Source organism: Acytostelium subglobosum (assembly GCF_000787575.1).
Source record: "Acytostelium subglobosum LB1 DNA, scaffold: scaffold7, whole genome shotgun sequence".
In the NCBI taxonomy this organism is placed as follows: Eukaryota; Evosea; class Eumycetozoa; order Acytosteliales; family Acytosteliaceae; genus Acytostelium; species Acytostelium subglobosum.
Window position 1 is genome coordinate 817,058 of NW_012236526.1, and position 21,867 is coordinate 838,924.

At 46.2% G+C, this 21,867-nt stretch overlaps 8 protein-coding genes across 8 annotated transcripts; 3 read left to right on the forward strand and 5 right to left on the reverse strand.

Moving 5' to 3' along the window:
• Positions 1-305: 305 nt before the first annotated feature.
• SAMD00019534_042110 (hypothetical protein) lies at positions 306-2,253 on the reverse strand (the record flags this gene model as incomplete). Its single annotated transcript, XM_012900716.1, has 2 exons — positions 306-2,116; positions 2,193-2,253. 2 exons carry the CDS (start codon positions 2,251-2,253, stop codon positions 306-308), a joined length of 1,872 nt encoding a protein of 623 aa, XP_012756170.1.
• A 1,278-nt stretch (positions 2,254-3,531) lies between these two features.
• Positions 3,532-3,705, reverse strand: SAMD00019534_042120 (hypothetical protein; the record flags this gene model as incomplete). Its single annotated transcript, XM_012900717.1, has 1 exon — positions 3,532-3,705. A coding segment is annotated over one exon (174 nt), but the record flags the coding sequence as incomplete, so codon positions are not given.
• A 3,548-nt stretch (positions 3,706-7,253) lies between these two features.
• On the reverse strand, positions 7,254-9,675 carry SAMD00019534_042130 (hypothetical protein; the record flags this gene model as incomplete). Its single annotated transcript, XM_012900718.1, has 3 exons — positions 7,254-7,342; positions 7,409-9,526; positions 9,615-9,675. 3 exons carry the CDS (start codon positions 9,673-9,675, stop codon positions 7,254-7,256), a joined length of 2,268 nt encoding a protein of 755 aa, XP_012756172.1.
• Positions 9,676-10,653: 978 nt separating this feature from the next.
• SAMD00019534_042140 (hypothetical protein) lies at positions 10,654-12,966 on the forward strand (the record flags this gene model as incomplete). The annotated part of the gene is made up of 2 exons (XM_012900719.1): positions 10,654-10,673; positions 10,851-12,966. 2 exons carry the CDS (start codon positions 10,654-10,656, stop codon positions 12,964-12,966), a joined length of 2,136 nt encoding a protein of 711 aa, XP_012756173.1.
• Positions 12,967-13,074: 108 nt separating this feature from the next.
• SAMD00019534_042150 (hypothetical protein) lies at positions 13,075-15,069 on the reverse strand (the record flags this gene model as incomplete). Its single annotated transcript, XM_012900720.1, has 1 exon — positions 13,075-15,069. One exon carries the CDS (start codon positions 15,067-15,069, stop codon positions 13,075-13,077), a length of 1,995 nt encoding a protein of 664 aa, XP_012756174.1.
• Positions 15,070-16,124: 1,055 nt separating this feature from the next.
• Positions 16,125-17,428, forward strand: SAMD00019534_042160 (hypothetical protein; the record flags this gene model as incomplete). Its single annotated transcript, XM_012900721.1, has 2 exons — positions 16,125-16,496; positions 16,586-17,428. 2 exons carry the CDS (start codon positions 16,125-16,127, stop codon positions 17,426-17,428), a joined length of 1,215 nt encoding a protein of 404 aa, XP_012756175.1.
• Positions 17,429-17,593: 165 nt separating this feature from the next.
• Positions 17,594-18,775, forward strand: SAMD00019534_042170 (hypothetical protein; the record flags this gene model as incomplete). Its single annotated transcript, XM_012900722.1, has 2 exons — positions 17,594-17,965; positions 18,029-18,775. Coding segments are annotated over 2 exons (1,119 nt in total), but the record flags the coding sequence as incomplete, so codon positions are not given.
• Positions 18,776-18,853: 78 nt separating this feature from the next.
• Positions 18,854-21,849, reverse strand: SAMD00019534_042180 (hypothetical protein; the record flags this gene model as incomplete). The annotated part of the gene is made up of 9 exons (XM_012900723.1): positions 18,854-19,345; positions 19,419-19,625; positions 19,684-19,932; positions 20,002-20,181; positions 20,255-20,527; positions 20,605-20,673; positions 20,737-21,052; positions 21,138-21,381; positions 21,459-21,849. 9 exons carry the CDS (start codon positions 21,847-21,849, stop codon positions 18,854-18,856), a joined length of 2,421 nt encoding a protein of 806 aa, XP_012756177.1.
• Between the last annotated feature and the right edge of the window lie 18 nt (positions 21,850-21,867).

The window sequence follows — 21,867 nt, forward strand, 5'->3', positions numbered from 1 at the left end:
GGGTACCATTAGCATCAACATCGCTCACTCATTTGTTCACTCAACTCGACTGATTGATCGATTGATCGACGCTTCAAACACACAGTCAAGTAGCGACATGATCATATGAATGACTACGAATTACCCGACTCGTGGATAGTCTCACTGACTGACTCTTGGACAAAGAAAGAAGAAGTAAACGACAGACAGACATGATCATCAAAGTCATAATGTAATTAACAAAGTATGTGGACCATCCAGTCCGGTTTATTGGGTCGCAAATCGGAGCATCACCATCAAACTGATCAAGTATAACGCGCGCATCACTAGCAGGCGACAACTGGATTGGTAACCTTTTGCTGTGGTGCACCCTTGGTGATGTAGCCAAACTTGTAGGAGTTGCCCTGCGACAGACCCTCCTGGTACTTGGGGAACACGTAGCCACCGTCCACCTTGTCGGCACCCCAGATGCTGTCGAGGTTGTCGACGTTGAACTTGACCGACTTGACCTTGGCATTGCCCTTGTTGGAGATGGTGCACTCGATCAATGTGAACTTGGTGCCGGCGTTGTCCCACTGGTTCACAGTGTTGTAGGCAAAGTCGACATTGCAAGCGGATGGAGAGGTCGTTGGTGTGCCGGTGGTTGTCGACTGACCGGTAGTTGACTGGCCGGTAGTTGTTGGCTTGCCAGTGGTAGAGCTAGTGGTCGAGGTGGTAGGCTTGGCAGTGGTAGAGCTGGTGGTCGAGGTCGTGCTGGTAGTCGATGTGGTCGGCTTGCCGGTTGTCGCTTGACCAGTTGTCGCTTGACCAGTGGTTGCTTGACCAGTGGTTGCTTGGCCAGTGGTTGGTTTGCTAGTGGTTGAGCCGCCTCCTGCAGGGATGAGAGCGGCAAGTGCTCCAACGAATCCGGCATTGTAGTCAGTGGCAACCTCATTCTTGATGTAGTCACCACGGTCATCGACGTAGCTGTCATCCAATCCTGGACCGCCAACAAGTGCTCCCTTGAGCAGGTAGACGTTGTTCTTTGGATTGTTGATATCGTTGGTGGTCGAGTGATGGGCGGCACGATGATGTGGGTTGATTGGATGGTTGGGTCCAATGCCAACGACGAACGATTGTTGCTTGGGGTTGTTTCCGAGCAGGTAGTTGATTTGGCTGCGGCAGAATCCGACATTGGTGTCACCACCATAGACGGCAGAGAGGAAGGCAGCTGTGGCGGTGTAACGTGCTGGGCCCCATTGGCGCAACCAAGCCATACCGCCTGGAGTGTAGGAGATACGGCCTCCTGGCTGCCAGTATGTCAACCAACCTTGGAAGTCCTGCTTGTACTTGGAGTCACCAGTGATCTGAGCCATCAGAAGTACGGCACCTGGAGCCTTAAGGTCCCAATCGTGAGAGTTACCCTGGGCCTTGCCACCGATACCGAAAGTAGCATAGTCAGACTTGGCCTTGGTCAAGAGAGCGGCGTCACCAGTTGCCTTGTAGAGCCAGAGAGTGCCCCAGACAATCTCGTCCTGGTAGCCAGAGAATGAGTTGTAGAAGTTGGCGGCGTTCTTGATGCAATCAGAGTACACTCCACGGTAAGTGTCACCAAAGTTGTGCAACTGCTTGGCGTGTGTCAGACAGTTTGACGAGTAAGTTGGGTCACGGTTCTTCCAGATGATCGATGCGGCGGACAGTGCGGCGGCAGCCTCCATGGCCACCTCAGTACCTGGGCACGAGGGGGAAAGTGTGTACCATGGACGGGCCATGGTCATCATTTCGGGTGGGCCCCAGAACGAGTGATCAAGGTTACCATCTCCAACTTGTCCAACAAACTCATTGGTCGATGTGTGAGCGGCTATCAGCCAGTCAGTTCCGTACTTAATGTCCTCGAGGAACAGGTCCGTCAGGCCACAAGAGGCGATGTTTTGCTCATATTGGATGAATGCCCATCCGAGCATTGTCATTGAGTAGGCCATTGGCAGGGCAAACTTGACTCCGTCACCAGCGTCAAAATATCCACCGGCCAACTTTCCATCGACTGACACCGAGTCACCACGCCAAGGTACATCATTATCAGGTAGCTTTCCAGCTCTATTATATTTGTAGAACATCAAGGCATACTTTAATGTGTCACAGTAGTCAATTGTATAAGCTATTTGATTGAATGGTATGTTAGAATTTGTGGAGGACGGCGAGGGCGAGGGCGAGGATGAGGGCAGGAATCATACCATTATAACTTTGGAATAAGGTAAGGACCAACAAGATGGTTCCAATTAATTTAGTATTCATTGTATATTTAATGAATGTATAATAATATTATATTGTAGGGTAATTTTACAGAATATTAATTGTTTGAATGATTGATTGAATATGTAATAAAATAATTAATTAAATATTACTCTGATTGTTTGATTGATTGAGTCTTCCGTATAATGATTGTCGTTTATATATAGTTGAGGTATCCCTTTGTCTGAAGGCACCTGTTTCTAAGCCTGAAGGTCTAATTATTGATCTTAGACCTACAACTCCCTAAATAAATATTAATAAATAATAATTTTAATCGTTTGTTAACTTCTTAACCTGTAAAGTACTTATTAATGGATGTTCTGGCCGAGTGTATTAAGTGAATGGGAAGTGCTGTGGTGGACATTAGATGTTCGACATCGAAGTCTAGACGCCAGAGTTGGCGAATGAACATGGGTCCACACTTACATCTGAGACCCACCTATCAATCGATTGACCGGGTGCCACCTACCTACCCACTCACACACACACACACACACTAATCAAAATTATCCAACCAACCAACGACATTGGATTGTCGTCTTTGGACCATCGCATCGTCAAACCAAAAATGGGCGATAGATGAATCACATCCACACCACATCAACAACAATACAAACTCTTTATCTTGTCACATGACAAAAATTAATCTATCTCTTATTAGCCCTTCATTGTTAATAGAATGAGGTCAGTGCCAACGAGAACTGGTATTGTGGCAATCCAACAACAAAGTGGGTGAATCGTCAACCAATAAGGAAAAACGTCTGGCTCTGACGATTGACACTGACTTGTGGGTGGGGGATAGGCTTGGGTCTACAAGACCAACCAATTTCTACCCACCCCGAGTTATCGAATAAAGGGTCCTCAACTCATAACTAGTTGGGCCAATGGAGATCGATGCCGAGTCCACCCAACCCACAAATAGTCTTAATTTAGATACTTACAATGATGATCTGATCAGATCATCATCACCATCATCTTCAACTGCCCATTAGTAGGGGGTTATCTATCCGTCAACTGGTTAATAAACATCCTGTTTTGATGATGGTGAACCATTACCTTTTTACATTATTGTAAATTACACTTTGGACCAGGTCCAACGTCAGTCAAGTCATTCATTAATGATTGAACAGATGAATGAATGAATGAATGATCCACTCCATATGGTCCGTCTTGAGATTGATGGGTTCATCATTATTGTAATGTGATGTGAAGGTCAAAGCAGGGGTTCGACGCGCATCACATTGGATTGATTACTCCTTGATTGCCAAGATGATTGATATAGAGTGATAATCGAACGACATACTTTATTGGATTGTAAATTTCCAATGCGAGATAGATTGATGATTGATTGATGTTGAGAGTTGGATAACATGTGTGATTAAGAAAGAGGTGCCTTTGATTGAACGTCCAGCCAGTCCAATGCCTTGATGATGAAATGAAGCCACAAGTACATTGTTAATGATATAGTCTATGATTGTATATGTATGTATATAATAGAGATGTTGTGTCCATCCATCCTTGATCATGATTGCTTTGGACTGTAACGCATGCTCAATCTGTCGGTGTAGGACAGTGGCGGCGAAACAGGCTGTTGCAAGTTGGATGTTGATGGTGGACTTGACGATGATGAGGTTGGCGTGTTGATACTGGCCAGCTCGGCAAAGTCAAATAAAGGTGATAGGCTTCGGCCGCTGCTTGGACTACTACTTGGACTGTCGATGCCACTGTTCGAGCTTACAGGACTGCCACTGCCACCCCTCCATTGAGGTGGCATCGGCAATAATGTTGATGAGGATGGATTGTACAATGATGTTGATGACGATGACATTGAGGAGAATGAAGTGGCACTACTCTTCATGTCAATGGGGATGAAGCGGGGTGAGCGTGCGCCTGTGGACATGTCACCGCGGCTCTCGTGGTAGGTGTTGAGCTTGCAGATCTTGTCCACGTCGAATACAAAGGTGCTGAACGACTTTTGCTCGACAGAAAGCTGGCCAACAATGCGCGTCGACAGCTTGCCCAACAGGTTGCCACTCAATATCGTGCAGTCCTTGATAAAGTAGTGCGCCTGCAGGAAGAGCGAGGTGGGTGACAGGTATCTACCACTGCCGCTGCTGTTGTTGTTGCTGTTGTTGTCTTCATTGTCGACGGACATCGGATCGATCTTGAAGGTGCTCAGGTCGATGCCATAGTGAGTGGATGGAGCTGGATGGTTCTGAGTGAATGAGAACAAGCGACAAGAGATGACATCGATGATGCCATTCCTTAGATTGTCACAAAAGTCCAACTCGATCGAGGTCACATGCTCGGCCTTGAGATAGAGTGTCTCCAGACTGGACTCATTGGCCTTGAACTCCTCCAGACTGGGACAGTCCAGCAAGCAAGTGTTGATCGATGGCCACGCCTCAATATCCAGGCGACGCAATGTGTTGGAGCATATGCGCAGATGACCGATTTGATGAAGATATATATACAGCTCCTCGAGATTGATCATCGAGTCCAACGTCCTCTCCAACTCCTTCTGGGTCATATCAGGACATTCAAACAATGACAATGTCCTAACATTGTAACCGTTGATCACCCTAATCTTGCCAGTGCATCCCTCCAAAGACAACGTCTTCAACAAAGGTGTTAACAACTCTGTCGTTTGTAAAGAGTCACAACTGTTTGAATGAATGATTGGAGTATGTATTAGTTCTTGTATTGAGTGGATATGGAACATCAAACTATCTTACCCTTCGACAAAGAGTTCTTCGATAACATTGGAGTCAATCCTGATCGATCGCAACATTGGCAGACATGATAGACTGAGATGAGTGATGGTCGAGAGACTGCCAATGGTATAGGACGCCAATGAGCTGTTGCGATAGATTATCAATCTATTGAGCTTCAAACTGTTCTGTAACATCTGCAGTGCACTCTCATTGACATTGCAGTTCATCAACTCTAGATTCTCCAATTGTTTACAACTAATAAGATTGATTGATTGGTTAGTTAATGAGGTTGATGATACATCAATCAATCACTTGGACATAACATACTTTATAAGTGTCCTGATCGATTGATCAAGGTCTGATTGAGTCTGTTGATCATTGGACTCGGCTGACTCTGAGACGATGCCATTCTCAATCAGTATCTTGTGACCATAGTGAGGTAGTAGTGAGAACTTGAGCGACTTTAGATGTTGCAGCTTGGATATTGTGCAAAGGGCCATGGGGGAGAGCGTCGACCTTGGCGTCCAAGTCTTGCCCTGTTGCTTCATGAACACCAGGTTGGCCTGATGGCTCAGTGACAGCAACGAGAGATGCTCGACGCGCTTCAGTGGTGCCAGGGCACGCTCAAACTCTCTGTCCGATATCAGAATGGAGTTGATACTCAACATTGAGAGATCGGGACAGTTGGATGTGATTGAGTGCAGTTGATCAGAGTCCAACGGCAGTGATATCTCCAGCTGACGCAGGTTGTGGCATGTTGTGGCAAGGCTGTGGCCCAAGCTACGTGTAAAGTCGACCATACCAATGTTCTCGAATGTAGACTTGCATGTGTCCATGTTCTCAATTGACATGTTACTATTATTGTTATTATTCTGTTGTTGTTGTTGTCTACTTCGTAGTTGTACATTATTATTACTATTTACAATGTTGTTGATGTTGATGTTGTTGTTGTTGTTGTTGTTTGACTTTGTTGTTGGTGATAGTGATGTTGTGAGTGAGAATCGATGCAGGCCTCGACCAAAGCCATTGTTTAGATAGGATAGTATGCGATAGGGTAGTGGCTTGCATGTGAGTGGCCGATTGTCATTGATGGTAATGAGCAGGTGACGCCAAATGGACAATTGGTTCGAGCCAATGACATGATACCAATGTCGACAGATATGTATCAGTGGCGTACTGAAAGGATCGCAGTAACTGAATATATTGACCATTATCTCTACTGATAAACTTTCGAATGAGCTTAGAACATCGTTGTTACTATTACTATTATTGTTGTTACTATTGCTGTTGTTGTTGCTGTTGATTTGACCATAGTTATTAAGTCTTAAACGTTTGATGATTGATCTCTCGACATCATTATCACCATTATAATCATCAATTATAGGATCATCATAATCTAATTCTATTATTATTAACATGACGTTAGAATGTATGAACATGATGAAGATGATTGTATAACCTTACCTCTTTTAAGACTTGGATCTTTCATTGAAGTGTCCATGTCTTCTTATATATATATATATTTTAACTAATCTATCTATCTATCAAAGTAGAGGTAGATGACGTCTCTACAAGGCTCTAACTAAGTATAATCGGTTTGTTTGTATGATTGATTGATTGAGTTCACTTCTCTTTCTCTCTGTCTTTGACTATGTCTATGTCTATGTCTCTGTCTCTGTCTCTGTCTTTGTCTATGTCTCTGTCTCTCTTTATCTTTGCATTGATAATTAATAATAATAATAATAATAATATATTATGAGGAGCTAGATGATGGCTGTCAACAACACTGCTGCTGTAATGCTTTTGCCCTTGCTTAAATTATTGTGTGTTTGTGTGTATGAGGGAGAGAGAGCTTATGTGTGTTGGCTGTCAGTGAATGAATGGAGTGGAGAGAGTAAGTGAGTGATTGATTGATTGGATGATAGAATTGATTGAGTGAATGATGATTGTTGTTGTCGCTAGTGAGTGAGTGAGGTTAGAGAGGTGAGTGAGTTGAGATTGTGTCTGTGTTAGTGTGTGTGTGTGTGTGTGTATGTCTTTGATTGTAATAGTTATGTGTGTTTGTGTATGTGTGTGTGTGTTAAGTGTTTGAAGTGTGAGTGAGTGAGCTGCATTAAATGATAGAGTTGAGTGGTTTAACTTATTAAAATTCATTTTTTTGAAGGGTTTGGCCTCTTTGTGTGTGTTTTGTTGTGCAAGTCTCGGAAGCAAGTTGAAGAAGGGGGGGAGAAGTACAACTTTGCTTGTCTGTCCTGGGTCACATACACACTCAACTATTCATTCATTCATTCATTCATATCCATGTACTTGTTGGTCATGGACCAGACCATGTAATTGATATATCTCTTTGCCACGAATGTCATGACAAATGTTGTTGTCTGTTTATTGACAATCGTAGTTTGAATTGTAAAGTTGAGGCTTGTGATCTTTGGATACGTAGATACCCTTCTCGTAGCATTTACCTGGTGCAAGGGGCATTACGATGTTTGGTAGTTTGTAAAGGTTGTCCGCGATGAAGTCCAATCCGATAAAGTAGAGCAACTCGACTTCAGAGTGCAGACGGAATGAGAACGAGGTGATGGGTGCTGTGCCATTGTTGCAGACGACCAACTTCATCTCGGCATAGTCCTCGTTGTCGTCCAGGCTGTTGGGCGAGACGTGGTGCTGCTCAAATACGGCCTGGCACACGTCCGGATGGGATCCGTCGACGACCTTGCGCACTGGTGCCACGGGCGTGTCGCCACGCGAGCACATGGGCATCAGATTGCAGCACTCGGTGTTGCTGCAGGTGACGGGACGTGCGTACACGCAGGTCAGACCGAGCGCCTCACAGCCGAGCTCGGAGCACTGGCTGGGTCTGGTCGTCCAGCCCATCGATGGCTTGCAGGTTGAGCGCGAGACGTATGTGCGCTTGGTCGCCTCCTCGGTCAGACAGCTAAAGTCGTTGATGCACTGGCCTGGGTTGCGAACGCAGACGCCCTTGTAGTCGCCGCAGCAGCCTTCCAGAGTCTGCCACGTGCACTCACTCTGTTGCAAACAGTCCGACACTGACGATATGTCCTCGCACAAGTTGCTGGGTGGCGTGTCCACAATGCATGTTGGACGGTAGTTGACCAACACACAGTGCTGGCCGCTCGGACAGGCATGGTTGGCGCAGTAGCAAAAGTCGAGGGGCGAGGGCGATGGTGGACCCTTAGTCACGATGCACTTGGGCGTGCCATTGTCCTCGATGCAGTGCATGCCCTGTGGACAGGTCTGGCCGTCACACGCGTTGATCGACTGGTTCCTCACACATGTTGGATAGCCATTGACAGCGAGACAGAAGAAGGCGTCAGGGCATATACGGTCCTGGCATGGCAGTCTTGGTGGCGTGTCCTTGACGCATGTTGGCACGTTGTTGGCAAGCACGCAGTGGAATGACTGTGGACATATCTTGCCATTGCAAGTGGCGGGTGGTGGTGGCACACAGGTCTGCTCGCCGCCAATGATCTGGCACACGTAGCCATTCAAACATTTGGAAGTGCAGTCTCGGCTGGCGTTGGCAATGCATGTGGCTTGGTCGCCCAGCACAATACAATGGAAGTTGCCGGGGCAGATCACGCGATCACACTTGCTACGTGGCAACATACATGTTGCCGCACCATTGTCATTCAGACAGATGTTGCCGGCGGGACACCTGACCGAGAGACAGGGGTCGGTCTGAGACACCTTGACACATGTTGGCTGGTAGTTGAGCATAACGCACTTCTTTCCATCTGGGCATCTCGTGGCTGCGCATGATCTGATGTCAACGCAGCTGGCAACGCCTGCGAGCACCACGCACTTGGTGCCATCGGGACACAATGTCGTCGCGCACGAGTTGGCATCACTAACGCACATTGCTCGACCATTGACCATCACACAACGATAACCTGAAGTACAATAGTTGGGTGGACACGAGTCCTGGATGGCCTTGGATACGGGGGCGATCTTGGTCTCGATACATGTTGCGCGGCCATTGACTAGGACGCAGTGTGAGCCCTTGGCGCACTCCTTGTATGCGCACTGACAGATGTCGTATGATGGGTTGGTGTTGAGTGGGCTACACTTGATCTTCTCTTGGATGACGATGCATTGTTGGCCGGCTGGACACTTGAGTGAGCATGAGCCACGCACACAGGACTGTTGCTCAAACTTGTCTACAACACAGAACGTGCCATTTGGACAGCCCATGTCGAGACATGATGATGGCGTCTCGCCAAAGCAGGTTGGTGTGAGATTGACCAACACACAGTGCTGGCCCGCGGGACAGGTGGTCGGTGTGCAGACCGGGCTGGGAATGCCGGTTGTTGAGCTACTTCCACCACTTTTGGGAACACAGGTTCCAACGCCATTCACCAACACACATACTGAGTCGTAGGGACACAGCTTTGTTGCACAAGAGTCTGTCACGTTTGGACTGGTAACAAACACACACTTTGGATATCCATTGAGTACAATGCACTTCATATCATATCTACAATCTATTGTATCGCACAGGTCACTAACATCCTTGCCACCACCCTTTGATCCTTGTACATTGTCTATTGTGTTGGATATTGGAAGTTGGATATTGGAAGTTGGGAGTTAGAGATAGCCAAGTAACTCCACTTCTCTTTCAATGATACTCACCAAAGGTAACAAGAAGACTAAATAATAATAATAATATTAATGGGACAGTTGTTGTGCCCATGATTGAGAATTAATAAATTATCCAAATGGAAAATAATATAATATTATAATATCCACAATAAAATGATTGATGGTTGATGTTTGATTGAATGATTTTGTGGCTGTTGCAACTACTTGTTGTTGTTGTTGTTGATGTTGTTGTTGATGTTGTTGTGACAAGGATTGTGGTTGGCCGTCATCAATCAATCAATCTTTCCTCGCCAGCAATCCAGCTGCCCGCTGGCTATCCAGCCACAGTCTATATGCATCACAAGAAAACAATCCAATCTCTATTCCAGTAAGCCATGAATGATGTTGATGATGGTGATAATGAAGTGAGGGTCCTAGTGCGACGTCTGTACGTGACATCAACACCTCCATTTCATGTAGTAGTATTATTGTGATTCCATTGTCACAGTTGCGCCTCAGTACCTGGTACTGCCTTCACCATGTGAGTATAACAAGTGATCAATGTGTGAGCTTAAGCAGGGACCTCGCGAGGTGGTGTGTGGGAAGGAACACTCTGTGTGCGAATGTGTTTCATACTCAACAACTTGAAGTGAAGTGAAGTGGAATGGAGTTGGAGTGGTCTCGCTCTCTCTTTTACTAAGACACTCATCAATGGTAAAGTACGTACATGTGTTGTTGTAATAATAATAATAAAATAACAAATACAATGATGTTATTATTATCTTTATCCTTTGGTGAAACATCAGATTATGGCGCCACCCGCTTGGATGATTTTTGATCAGAGGTGGGTTTCTGATGGGTGGGGGAGCTCTCATGAATGACCTTGATCCCATCACTTTGACCACTCACAACAAGGGGTGTGAAGATTGATCAATGATCAACTTCATCTGACATTGAGACAATCACTTTTTTTATCTATCTATATCTATAACTTTTAATTGTAATTGTAATTGTAATATTATTGTTATCAATCAATCATTCATTCACCTTATTCATCTTGTAAAATAGTAGTTTTAGTTCAGATCAAGACATGGATAGACAATCTGTTGTGTAAGTTAGTGATGGATGTTGTGGGTGTTACAGGACAGGACATGTAGGAACACAATGGATACCACAGGATAGGAGACTGACATCACACTCTCTACTTTGGAACTATTCAAACACTACTCAATCAATCAATCAATCAATCAACACTGGGAACTATTCCAATCAATCAACCAAACATAGTAAACCAATCTCAACGGTAATACCGTTTCCATTGAACTTTGACAACCAGAAGTTCACAGAGATGTACAAATCGTACAATAAGATTATGATTCTGGCACGTGACTTGAACACTCAGATCGATGTTCCAGAGTTTGTGGTCGTGGGCAAGGATGGAACGGGCAAAAGCGCCCTGATCGAATCGTTTGTCGGCTTCCCAATGGGCGACGCCGGCGCCACCCAGCGCCCACTGCTCATCAACTTGGTCAACAACCCACAGTACGAGCGACCACGCATTGTATTCAAGCGCGATCGCTTCCTGCCCAACCTCGAGGTGGACAAGGTCGTCGACCTGCAGGACCTGGCCAAGGAGATTGGCGCACGCAATGTCAAGAGCAGCATCCCCATCAAGGTGCAGTTTGAGTACCGCCACGTGCTCAACATGCAGTTCATCGAGCTTCCGGCCACCGCCGACGACGACCTGGTGCAGACTTTTGCGCGACCCACCAACCGCATGTTGGTGTTTGTGAACGCGGCGACAGCCGCTGGCGAGGCCGGCTACGCCGACGCGGCCAAGCGCTTCGATCCAAAGCTGGACCGCAGCATCTTTGTCTTCACCAAATTCCACGACCACCTCAAGACATTCAGCAACGCTCGCGACCTCAATCGATACCTGAGCATCGTGAACAACGACGCACAGACCTTCTTCCTCACATTGCCCAACGCCGACGCGCGTGCGGGCGCCGGAAACAAGGAGCTGCTGGCCGCGGCACTCGACGAGCTACAGAAGCAGGACATGGAGCTGTTGGAGCAGCTGCAATTTGATCGCCGATTCGAGCGAAACATCGGCTACTCGGCCTTCCGCCACGCCGTCTCGGAGATCACATGGCGCCAGTACCAGGAGGCCATCCCCGAGGTGCTGAAGCGTCTGCGCGCCTTCCGCAAGAGCTCGGAGGAACAGCTCGCCAAGCTCAAGATCCAGCTCGAGAACATGAACGCCGGCAAACTGCGCATCATCGCTAGCAACTACGTCATGGAGTTCTTGCAGTCGATTGAGAAGTTGGTGGTTGGCACGCTCGAGGGTAACCCCACACTCAACGGCCAGACCCTGGCCGAGGAGAAGTCACAGGACGAGACTGGCGAGTGGGTCGATCACAACCATCGCGCCATCCTCTTCGACGCCAAGACAATGAATGTGCCATTCCACGAGTCCAAGGTCTATGGTGGCCAGCAGTTTGAGCGTCTGCTTTCAGAGTTCAAGGCGATCAGCGAGGCTGCCGAGCTGGCCGAACTTTCTTCGGACGAGATTGCCACAGCCCTGGGCTCGAACCGCCCAAGCAACGTATCGGTGCTGGCGTGGGCGGCCAGCGACATTGCACAGCGCAAGTCCAAGGAGGCCTTGCGTCCCCTTATCGACCAACTCTTCCGTCGTGCAGTCTACATCCTGCGTCGCCTCGTAGACATTGTCGATCGCATGATTGAGAACAAGAGACGTGCACAGATCCGTAGGGTTGGTGGCTCGCCATCATTCGAGTCGGCACCCATGTCACTAGGCGGCCTGCGCTCGGGCTCGAACGTGGGTCCAGGCGGCTCTGTCTCGGGCGCATCCGGCGCCATGACCTCGGCGCTGGTCAACATTGACGACCACCCCTACTTCACGTACGCCATCAAGGAGATGTACTTCAAATTCATCGACCAGATCGTCCAGACCTGCAAGAGCAAGTGCATCGACGAGTTCTACACGACACGCCTCATCTACTGGGAGCTGCAGAACAACGACGAGCTCAAGGCGCTGAGCGAGGCAGGCGCCGCCGCCAAGACCAAGGACGACACACAGCGCGTCGTCAACAAGCTGGCCGCCAAGCTGTTCCGCGACACCAAGGCGCGCATCACCAAGAACATCATGTTGAAGTGCTTCAACTACTTCCTGATCCCCATGCAGTCGGACCTGTGGGGAGAGGTGCAGGGCCGCATCACCATCCTGTCCGACGTGATGCTGGAGGAGCTGTTCGAGGTGTCCGTCACCAAGGAGCGTCTAAAGGAGGACGAGCGTCATCTCGGCCAGATCTCAGTCCAGTTCACCCAACAAGAGGAGAACTTCATGTTGGCCGCCAACACCTTCTCTCATCCAGTCTTCTAAGATGTATACCAATAAACATGTCCAAGTAGTAGTAACCTTTATTGATCGATTGTTTGATTGAGTGTGATTGATTGATTGAGTGAATGATTGGGATGGTAGCCCGATGCTTTAGGCTGCCATTCCTCTTGGTGTATCCCACTTGATGGTGACGGTGGACTTGGAGACGTTGGGGGCGTTGAGGAAGACGTCCATCTTCTCATCGAGGTTGTCGCCTTGGGTCTGGATGGCACGGTTGAAGGGGAAGCCCATGTCCATCTTGTATGGATAGGGCTTGTTGTAGGTGCCACAGTAGATGTTGCCATCACAGCATGTTGACTGACCGTCGCCATACTGGATAACGTCGAACTTGGAGTCGGAGACGATGACCGCCAGACGGAATGGCATGCCCTCCTTGGTGCCACGAGGCAGCAATAGGTTGCGTGGCAGACCACACTTGCAGTATGTGTCTGTGACGTATGGGCGAGCATTGTCCTGCAGTCCCTCCCAGTTGCCGGGCCACTCCTCTGTGCAGGCTTGCTGCAAGATGCTTGACTCTGATGATGTGCGAGTGATTGTGTACTCGCGCTGGCCTGCTGGCAAAGAGGTGTAGAACTGGTCGAGAGAGATCCACTTGCGACGGTCGCCATAGTCGTCGGCTGCGACGATGAACACACGAACGGTGACCTTCTTGAACTGCTCGTCATCGTTGGTCACCGAGATGTTGTACTCGAATGGCACGTGGTAGAGTCTGTGAGTCTCATAAGTGTTGAGGAAGCCGTCTGGCTGGCTCTTCTTGGAGGCGTTGACCACTGTTCCATCCTCCTTGATGCCAACGATCTGTGTCTTCATGTAGGTGAACAGCTGGTTCTCCTGCATCTGTTGGTTGCCTGATGATGGTTGCAGGGCCACGTCAAGGGCCTCGATGTCGGGGTTGAAGAACGTGTATGTGTTGTAGAGTGGGTGCACGGTGGTGCTGTTCACTCGGACATTGGATGGGGCGTAGTCGGCCAGCTTGTAGGCGGGCATGGACATCTCGAAGCGATGGAAGAACTCATCGAGATGATTGTGCCAGCGCCAGAAGATTGGATCACGGAATGCGCCAATGATGTCGCCCATGATGCCAATCGAGTTCTGCTCCTCGCCTTGCGTGTCAAACACACGTGACATCAGGTTGTGTGCCTGTTTGTTGAGGTTGCCGTAGTAGGACTTGTTGGGACTGCCCATGGTGGCCTCAAGCGATGATCCAAGATCGTTGATGGTCATGGGTATCTCAACGGTTGAGCTGGAACCGTCTGCGTTCTGGACCAGCTTCCTGAATGTCCTGTTCTGGATGGCTTCGTAGAGACGGTCGCGCCAGATCTCGAGGTCCACGACAGAGATTGAGTCGAATGGCGGTGTGCACTGGACGAGGTCGCGCATCTTGGCGTCGGCAGGGCGCGCAACAAACATCGAGATGAGTGGGTCGAACGAGTCGCCCAGGGACTCGCGGTATGAGTTTGATCCGAATGGGTCGATGGGCTGTAGGCCAAGCGCGGTCCTCTCACAGTCGTACCTGGCGATCATCTGGCGATGCATAAAGACGAACAGCTCACCCTGGCGATCCTTTAGGCGGGCGGGGCTGGCGCCGTCCAGAGTCACACCGAATGAAGGGTAGGCCGTGTGCCAGTTCCAGTGATGAGAGTTGAGCATGGGGTCTTCGCGCCACCACTTGAGCAGTGAGTCGGGGTTCTTCCATCGCTTGGGCACATTCTTGTCGACAAAGACGTGGGCAGGTGCGATGACCAACGCCTGCGGCACCTGAGGCTTGAGACACTGGAACTGTGGCGCGTGGTTGATGGCAACAGCCAGCGAGTATTTGACCAGGAGGGGGTGCACATTGGGCGAGGAGATCTTGTCGATGGCCAGACAGAGCAGCTGTGACAGGGTGGTCAGTGCGTACATCTGCTTGATCAGACGATCCGAGTTCTCGAGGTCCTGATCGACAAACAGTGAGAAGTGGCGCACCTTGGGATCGGCGGGCACTGGCAAGGCAAAGAAGCGTCTAAATATTCCTGAGCTCAGGATCTCATTATCCGACTGGCTTCCATAAGTCTTTGAATAATGTGTCAAGTCATTCACGGTCATATTACGTGAGTAGTGCTTTGCACTCGACGATACAATTGTGTTCAAATTCGATACATCCATCTCTTTGAGGTTGATTGATTGATTGATTGATTGAATGGAATATTTGAGTGTAATATATATATGTACAAGATAGAGATAATTAGAGAGAGGTAGGAAGATTGATAAGTGATATAGTTGGTCAGTCAGTCAGTCAGCCATGGATTGATGTTGGAAGGAACAATGGAACACTCCAAGTTGGAAGAATCCAGCATAGCTAGCTAGGGTTGGCTGGGGTTTAATCTCCTTAACACCGGGTGACCATTAAAGGTAGGTAAGCATCATCACACCCTTCCACTGTATCATATCACAGATCACACACACCAACACTCTATCAATCACTAAGCCAACCTCATCATCATCTGTGTGTGTGTGTGTTGGCAGGTCCTTTGAACATTGGCGTAGGCACTGCTTAAGTGTGTGTATGATGCTTTAGGAGAGGTGTGAGTGATACTGAGCTGACTGATACAAGGTGTGTGGTTCAATTTTGAATAATGCAAGTCAGTTTGATTGGGCGACTCTAAAGGTTGACATGTTCAAGGTTGCTGTTGAGCTCTGGTGAGACTCAATAAATTGGGCCATCTTTGGCATGAACGTGTTGTCGTTGTTGGGCTAAACCAATACATCTATCGATATGATATCGTTGTCTTTGTAAGTTGTCCAAATGTCCAAGCCTACATCCAATCATGTGCCGACGAATTAATCATTGTCGTTGTCCTTAAAGTTAAGTATGAGATGTTGCTAACTTTGATGATTTAGTGGAGTCGAGTTGTTGTTGTTGTTGTCTGTTGTGTAGAGCATAAAGATAATAGGGACTACAACAACAATAGATGATAGATGTGATGACTAAGAGTAAAGTCAGCTTGCGATGTGAAGTGAATGAATGAATGAGTTGAGTGAATGAACAACAAAGTGTGATGACTTCAAAAATGGTCACCATGGGATGTGTTCTTGAATGATTGAATGATTGAATGATTGAATGAGTGATAAGAGATAAAGATAAAGAAGAAGAAGTAGGAATGAATAATATAGAGATATATGATGATTTATATAAGATATTGGATGTACCAAAGGATGCATCATTCAGACAGTTATCAGAGGCTTATAGGACACAATCAAGATTGTGTCATCCAGACAAAGGAGGCCATACAAATGACTTTCTCAGACTGAGAAAGGCCTATGACATCTTGTCCGACCCCATAAGAAGACGTTACTATGATACAACCGGTGTCACAGACATACGTGTACTCGATCAACTCAAACGATTCACTCCATTCGCCACCAAAGTCTCTGACTACGTACCCTACTTCCTACACAACGTCCTCGATCGTCTATTCAACTTTAAAGCGCGTACAATGGCATCCTCAATCGGACTGGCCACCGATGCACCGGTATAGTATCATTCAATCATTCAATCAATCGATCAATCAAACATGTTTGAGCGACATTATCGACTGACCTTGTACTCGCGCGCACATAGATTGAGGACATGGACTTTGCTCATATTGCAGCGTTCTCTTATGTACATATGTGGTCCGATTACTTCATATCCAAGTTGGTCGATAAGTACATGCCAAGGAAGGATGGAACTGATGGCCCCAACAACAAGCCAGAATCTTCTTTCCCATTTATGAGACAGCTGATGGTGGAGGTATTGTCGACTTTGATCGCAGCACCATTCGAGGTGGCCGCATTCAAGGCCTTTAGATATCATTACAAGGGAGGCTCGGCGCTGTTGGACTACTTTACACTGGGCGCCGACCCCAGCGCAGCACTGTACAAGCGTCTGCTACACAATGTCCTGCTCTACTTCCGCACATTCTTTAGCTCGGACCTGAGACTGGTGCTTGGACTCATCACATTCCGCATTGGTTACACATTGACCAGTTACTTCTTCACATCACTGGCCGACTATTGTCATCATCGATCACTGGTCGCAAAGATTGAGCATCAACAAAAGAAGAAGGAACAAGCTGATCAAGTAGCACAAGCCAATGGACAAGCCAATGGACAAGGACAACAAAAAGTGGATGAGGACGAGGATGAACAACCGGATTTGATGAGAGACTTGAGGAAGCAGAGCCTTGGCGAGTTGGCTTGGGGTGTGGCATCGGTGCTATCAACTGCGATGTCATACTTTGTGCCCTCTACCATGTTTTCAATCTATCGATTGTTCTACAGATTGGAGGCTGGCTCTGGAAAGTCATACTTCTCGCCCACCATCCTTGTGCGAGCCGGTCTACTCCAATCAATTTCCAGCTTTACCCTCGACGCCATCATCTCCTCCTATCAGAAGGGTGCAGAGTTGTTTGGACCAAAGTAATGGGTTAGTGATTGATTGATTGAGTGAGTGTGAGGTCAGGTGATTGAGTGAGTGAGGGTTAAACCCTGGCCCTCTCATCACTCATTGATTCATTCATTCATTCACATCACCAACTTATAAGCAAGAAATAGATAGAGATACAGATAATAATCAATCAATCAATCAATGAATAATATATATATATTTGACGATTTATATGAACTACTTGGTGTACCAAGTGATGCATCATTCAGTAGGATATCAGAGGCTTATAGGAGGATGTCAAGACTGGCCCATCCAGACAAGGGAGGTGATGTTAATGACTTCCTAAGATTGAACAAAGGTTATTATATATTATCGGACCCTATTAGACGTAGATTATATGACGTTAGTGAAATCAATGATGTTGAATACCTTGATCTACTCAGAGAATACTATCCATTAACAAAACATCTAAATGATTATGTACCATCCTTCTTATTCAGTGTACTTGATCGTCTATTCAACTTCAAGGCACGCACGATGGCTTCATCAATTGGACTTCCAACAACTGAGCCGGTATAGTATCCTTGGATGAGTCAAGTTAGACAACTTAATACCTAATAATAATATATCCTTTAGATTGAAGACTTGGGCTTCTCTGATCTAACTGGATTCTCTTATGCACATACTTGGGCAACTTATTTCATTACCCAGCTTGTTGATAAGTATCTGCCTTTGGAGGAGGAGCAGGCAAAGAACCTGAATGACACCGGTGGTAAAGCATGGTTATGGTCATGGTCATGGAGATCTCCATTCACAAGAGAGTTGATCGTAGAGATAATGTCCACTATTATTTCCGGACCATTTGAAGTGATGGCGTACAAGATGTTCAGGAATCTTTACAAGAGCAACTCATGGTTATTCATGAACTACTTCCGTACATTCTTCAGCTCTGACGTGATGATGGTACTTGGACTTACCGGGTTCCGAATTGGATATACAATGACCAATTACCTTTTCACAACACTTGCCGACTATACTCATTATCGCTCAATCCTTGCTAGGAATGAGTATCATCAGGCTCAAATCAAAGAGCGTCCTCATTGGAATGAAGAAGAGAATGGAGAGATTAGAAGTAAGACGTGCTATGGAGAGTTGGCTTGGGGTTCAGCATCGATGATATCAACTGGAATGTCATACTTTGTGCCATCAAGCTTGTTCTCAATCTATCGATTGTTCTACCGATTGGAAGTTGGTCCGAGTGTATCATACTTTCAGCCAACCGTTCTAATGCGTGCAGGTCTACTCCATTCAGCCTCCCATCTAACCTTTGATTCAATCCAAACATATTATTTAAGGTACAAGCAATGGTTTAATCCACTCTTATAAAATGTGTGATTGATTGGTTGGATAGATGGATGGATGACCAAAGGAATAAAGTGTTTGTTTTAATGATTGACCAATCTAGCTGAATGACGCGTAGCTCTTTGATATCTCATAGGTGATGGTTGAGATTGGTATGAATGTTGCCACTGGCTTGGCATTGGATGATGGCGGTGGCTGCTGTGTGGATGATGACTGTTGATGCTTGGACTTCTTGTGAATCTCTTCGAATCGTTTGTAATATATTAGGAATTGAGTGATCAACTTCCTTGTGATGTCAGAGCCCTGATTAAAGTTGGAGAAGTTGGTCATGATGTCCATCTGGATCTTCTGTAGAACATCCCTCCAGCGTTGACCAAAGTCTGTGATCAGATTGGACAATACATCCTTGTCAATGATGAATGGTTGGTTGTTGGCGGTTGGATTGAGTAGCTTGGATTCCGTATCCTTGATAAAGGATATCAGTGGTTTGAGATAAGAGTACAATTGCTCCTCAATGAATACCATCACCTGCTCATCCAGCAGTGACCTGAACTTGGCATATCCTTCTTCCTTGTGTGATATGTTGTTCTCCTAAGTTGATTGATTGAATGGTATAAGTGAGTGAGTGATTGATTGATCGAGGGAACATGGAGTAGCTACATACGGACAAAACAGTCAATACAACATCATAGTTGTTGATTAGGAACATTGACTTGGTCTTGTTGTTTGGGAAGTTGTTGGCTAGATGCTCCAACACACGCTCCATTGATGATCTGAGAACTGCCATCCAAGCAGTGACCCTCGAATCACTGGTGTCCAATCCAACAACCTCTGATACGCTAGCATAGAACTCTGAGAACCTTCTTGTGTACTATAATTGATTGATTAGTCCTGGGACTCACATCCATTCATTCATTAATGATACATACTATGTGTGGACGAAGGTCAATGGTTCCATTGTTGTTTGTTAGTGCAGCCTTGAGACTGTCGATATTCCTCTTGAACAACTCGCTGAACTTGTCCCAGAGAATGGTATCCACTTGATAAAAGTATGACTTGAGACAAGGTATATCCAATCTTCGTTCAGCCACCATGTTGATGAACATCTGATTCAACTTGATCGATATCAACACTCCAAGACAATCGAAACTATTCGTTACATAGTATCCAATGTTCTCCTGTTGTGTGTGAATGTGTGGCGCAGTTAGCAACACATATTGGCGTTGCGTTAATGCAACATAACATACATAGAAGGCATTGAATATCCTCTCGAATATTGGTTTGATGATGCCAGATGACTCGCTATTGTTGACCAATGGTTTGGCGAACCATTGTTGATCAAAGATGTACTCTGAACAAACAGTGTCCAACAATAGTATATTCATTGATCTGAATATCTGTTCAAATGGATATCTCTTGTTGTTGTGCTATACATGGAGTATGATGGATTGAGTGAGTCAGTGTGAGGGTCGGGGAATGAGCCCACGAGGATGACAATACCTTGAGAGCAACATGGGGAATGATCAGTGGAGCATCAGTGGCACGAATGATGATGTGTGATCGACGAAGTAGGTTTTGATTGATCTTCTCGGGGATCTCATTGATCACTTCGCTTCTGATTGAGGTCCAAATGTCATTGGGCAAGTTTGATATATTGAGATTGAATGCAGATGGCTTATTCGTGTCCACTTGCTTTGTTGAAGTCGATCCAAAGTATCCCTTCACAATATTATCATAATATCCAACTACATCAGACTTTGAACCAATTGGATACTATTTGATTGGAAGGCAGGTTGTTGATTGGTCAGCCATCAAACATGGAACTATTCCACTCATTCAATCAAACTTACAAATACTTTGGACAATGATGTAAGATAGTTCTTGAAGTATGATGTGAATATCCTTGAGACTGTCTCAACCTATGTGATCGCGATGGTCAGTGAACTGTTTGAATGAATGAATGGAGACATGGATGGACATACATAGGTGTTCTTGATCTCTTTGGCAAAGGTTGGAGCATACTTATAGATGAACTGATTGAGTATGGAGTATTTGAATAGCTTGGAGTGTTGGAGGATTTGTACATTTGTCCTTGGCTTCCTTAGACTGATGACCAACTTCATCATAAAGTCACGAACCGATCGTGATGCCTTCTTCTTGAGCAAGTCAATCTCGAATGCCATGTCCTGAGCAAACATCGCACTGCTTGACATATACTCATCCAAGTTCTGAATGATTCGTTCCAGGTGTTCTATGTTCTGTACATATTCTTCATTCATCTCGTCATCAAACAGTCCACTGATTCGAGTGTGATCATGTGATTGGTTGATTGGAGTGAGTGAGTGATCATGTGATTGATGTGATTGAATGAGTGATGACATACTTGATCAAGTCTGGAGGTATGACTATCTTCTTTACAAGTTTTGAGATAGACTCGCGAACGATCATTCTATTCTCAAGTGCTTGGCCTATCTGAAGTGAGGTGATGTGATTATCTGGCATGTCCTTGAGCAATGCTTGCAGTTCATCGTCAAACTGCTTGAACACATCACCTATCTCTGCCAATATACGATCATTCTCTGTGATCACTCTGTGTAGGTGGACCAACTGTTCAGCTTGGCCAAGGTCTGTGTCGCGTGAATGAATGAGTATGAGTATGATGATCACGCCGCGCCAAAGTATGAGTATACATAACATAACATACATGTACTGATGACGCCAAGAGGTAGAGATTGTAACTCTTTGTCGATACCGATTGAGATCTTTAGTGTGTGATGAGGGTCCTCATGTACATCTTTGATGAGCTCTTCCAATGATGTGTAGGGTGTGCCATCCTTGTGTTGTAGAAGCCGCAGATCTTCAACTCTAATGTCCTTCAATATATCATCATTGTCTTCTAACTCTTGAGTTGTATAATCTTCTGCTAATATATGATTTGGTACTATATCTTCATCATCATCGTCGGCATATTGATCCAACACATCATTATCATCATTAACATCATCATAATCATCACTATTATTTGGACTAATTACATGATGATGATAATGGTCTTCTTCATCCACGTCACTGCTGGGACTCCTCTTTCCAAACATTACATCAAACTATAGTTG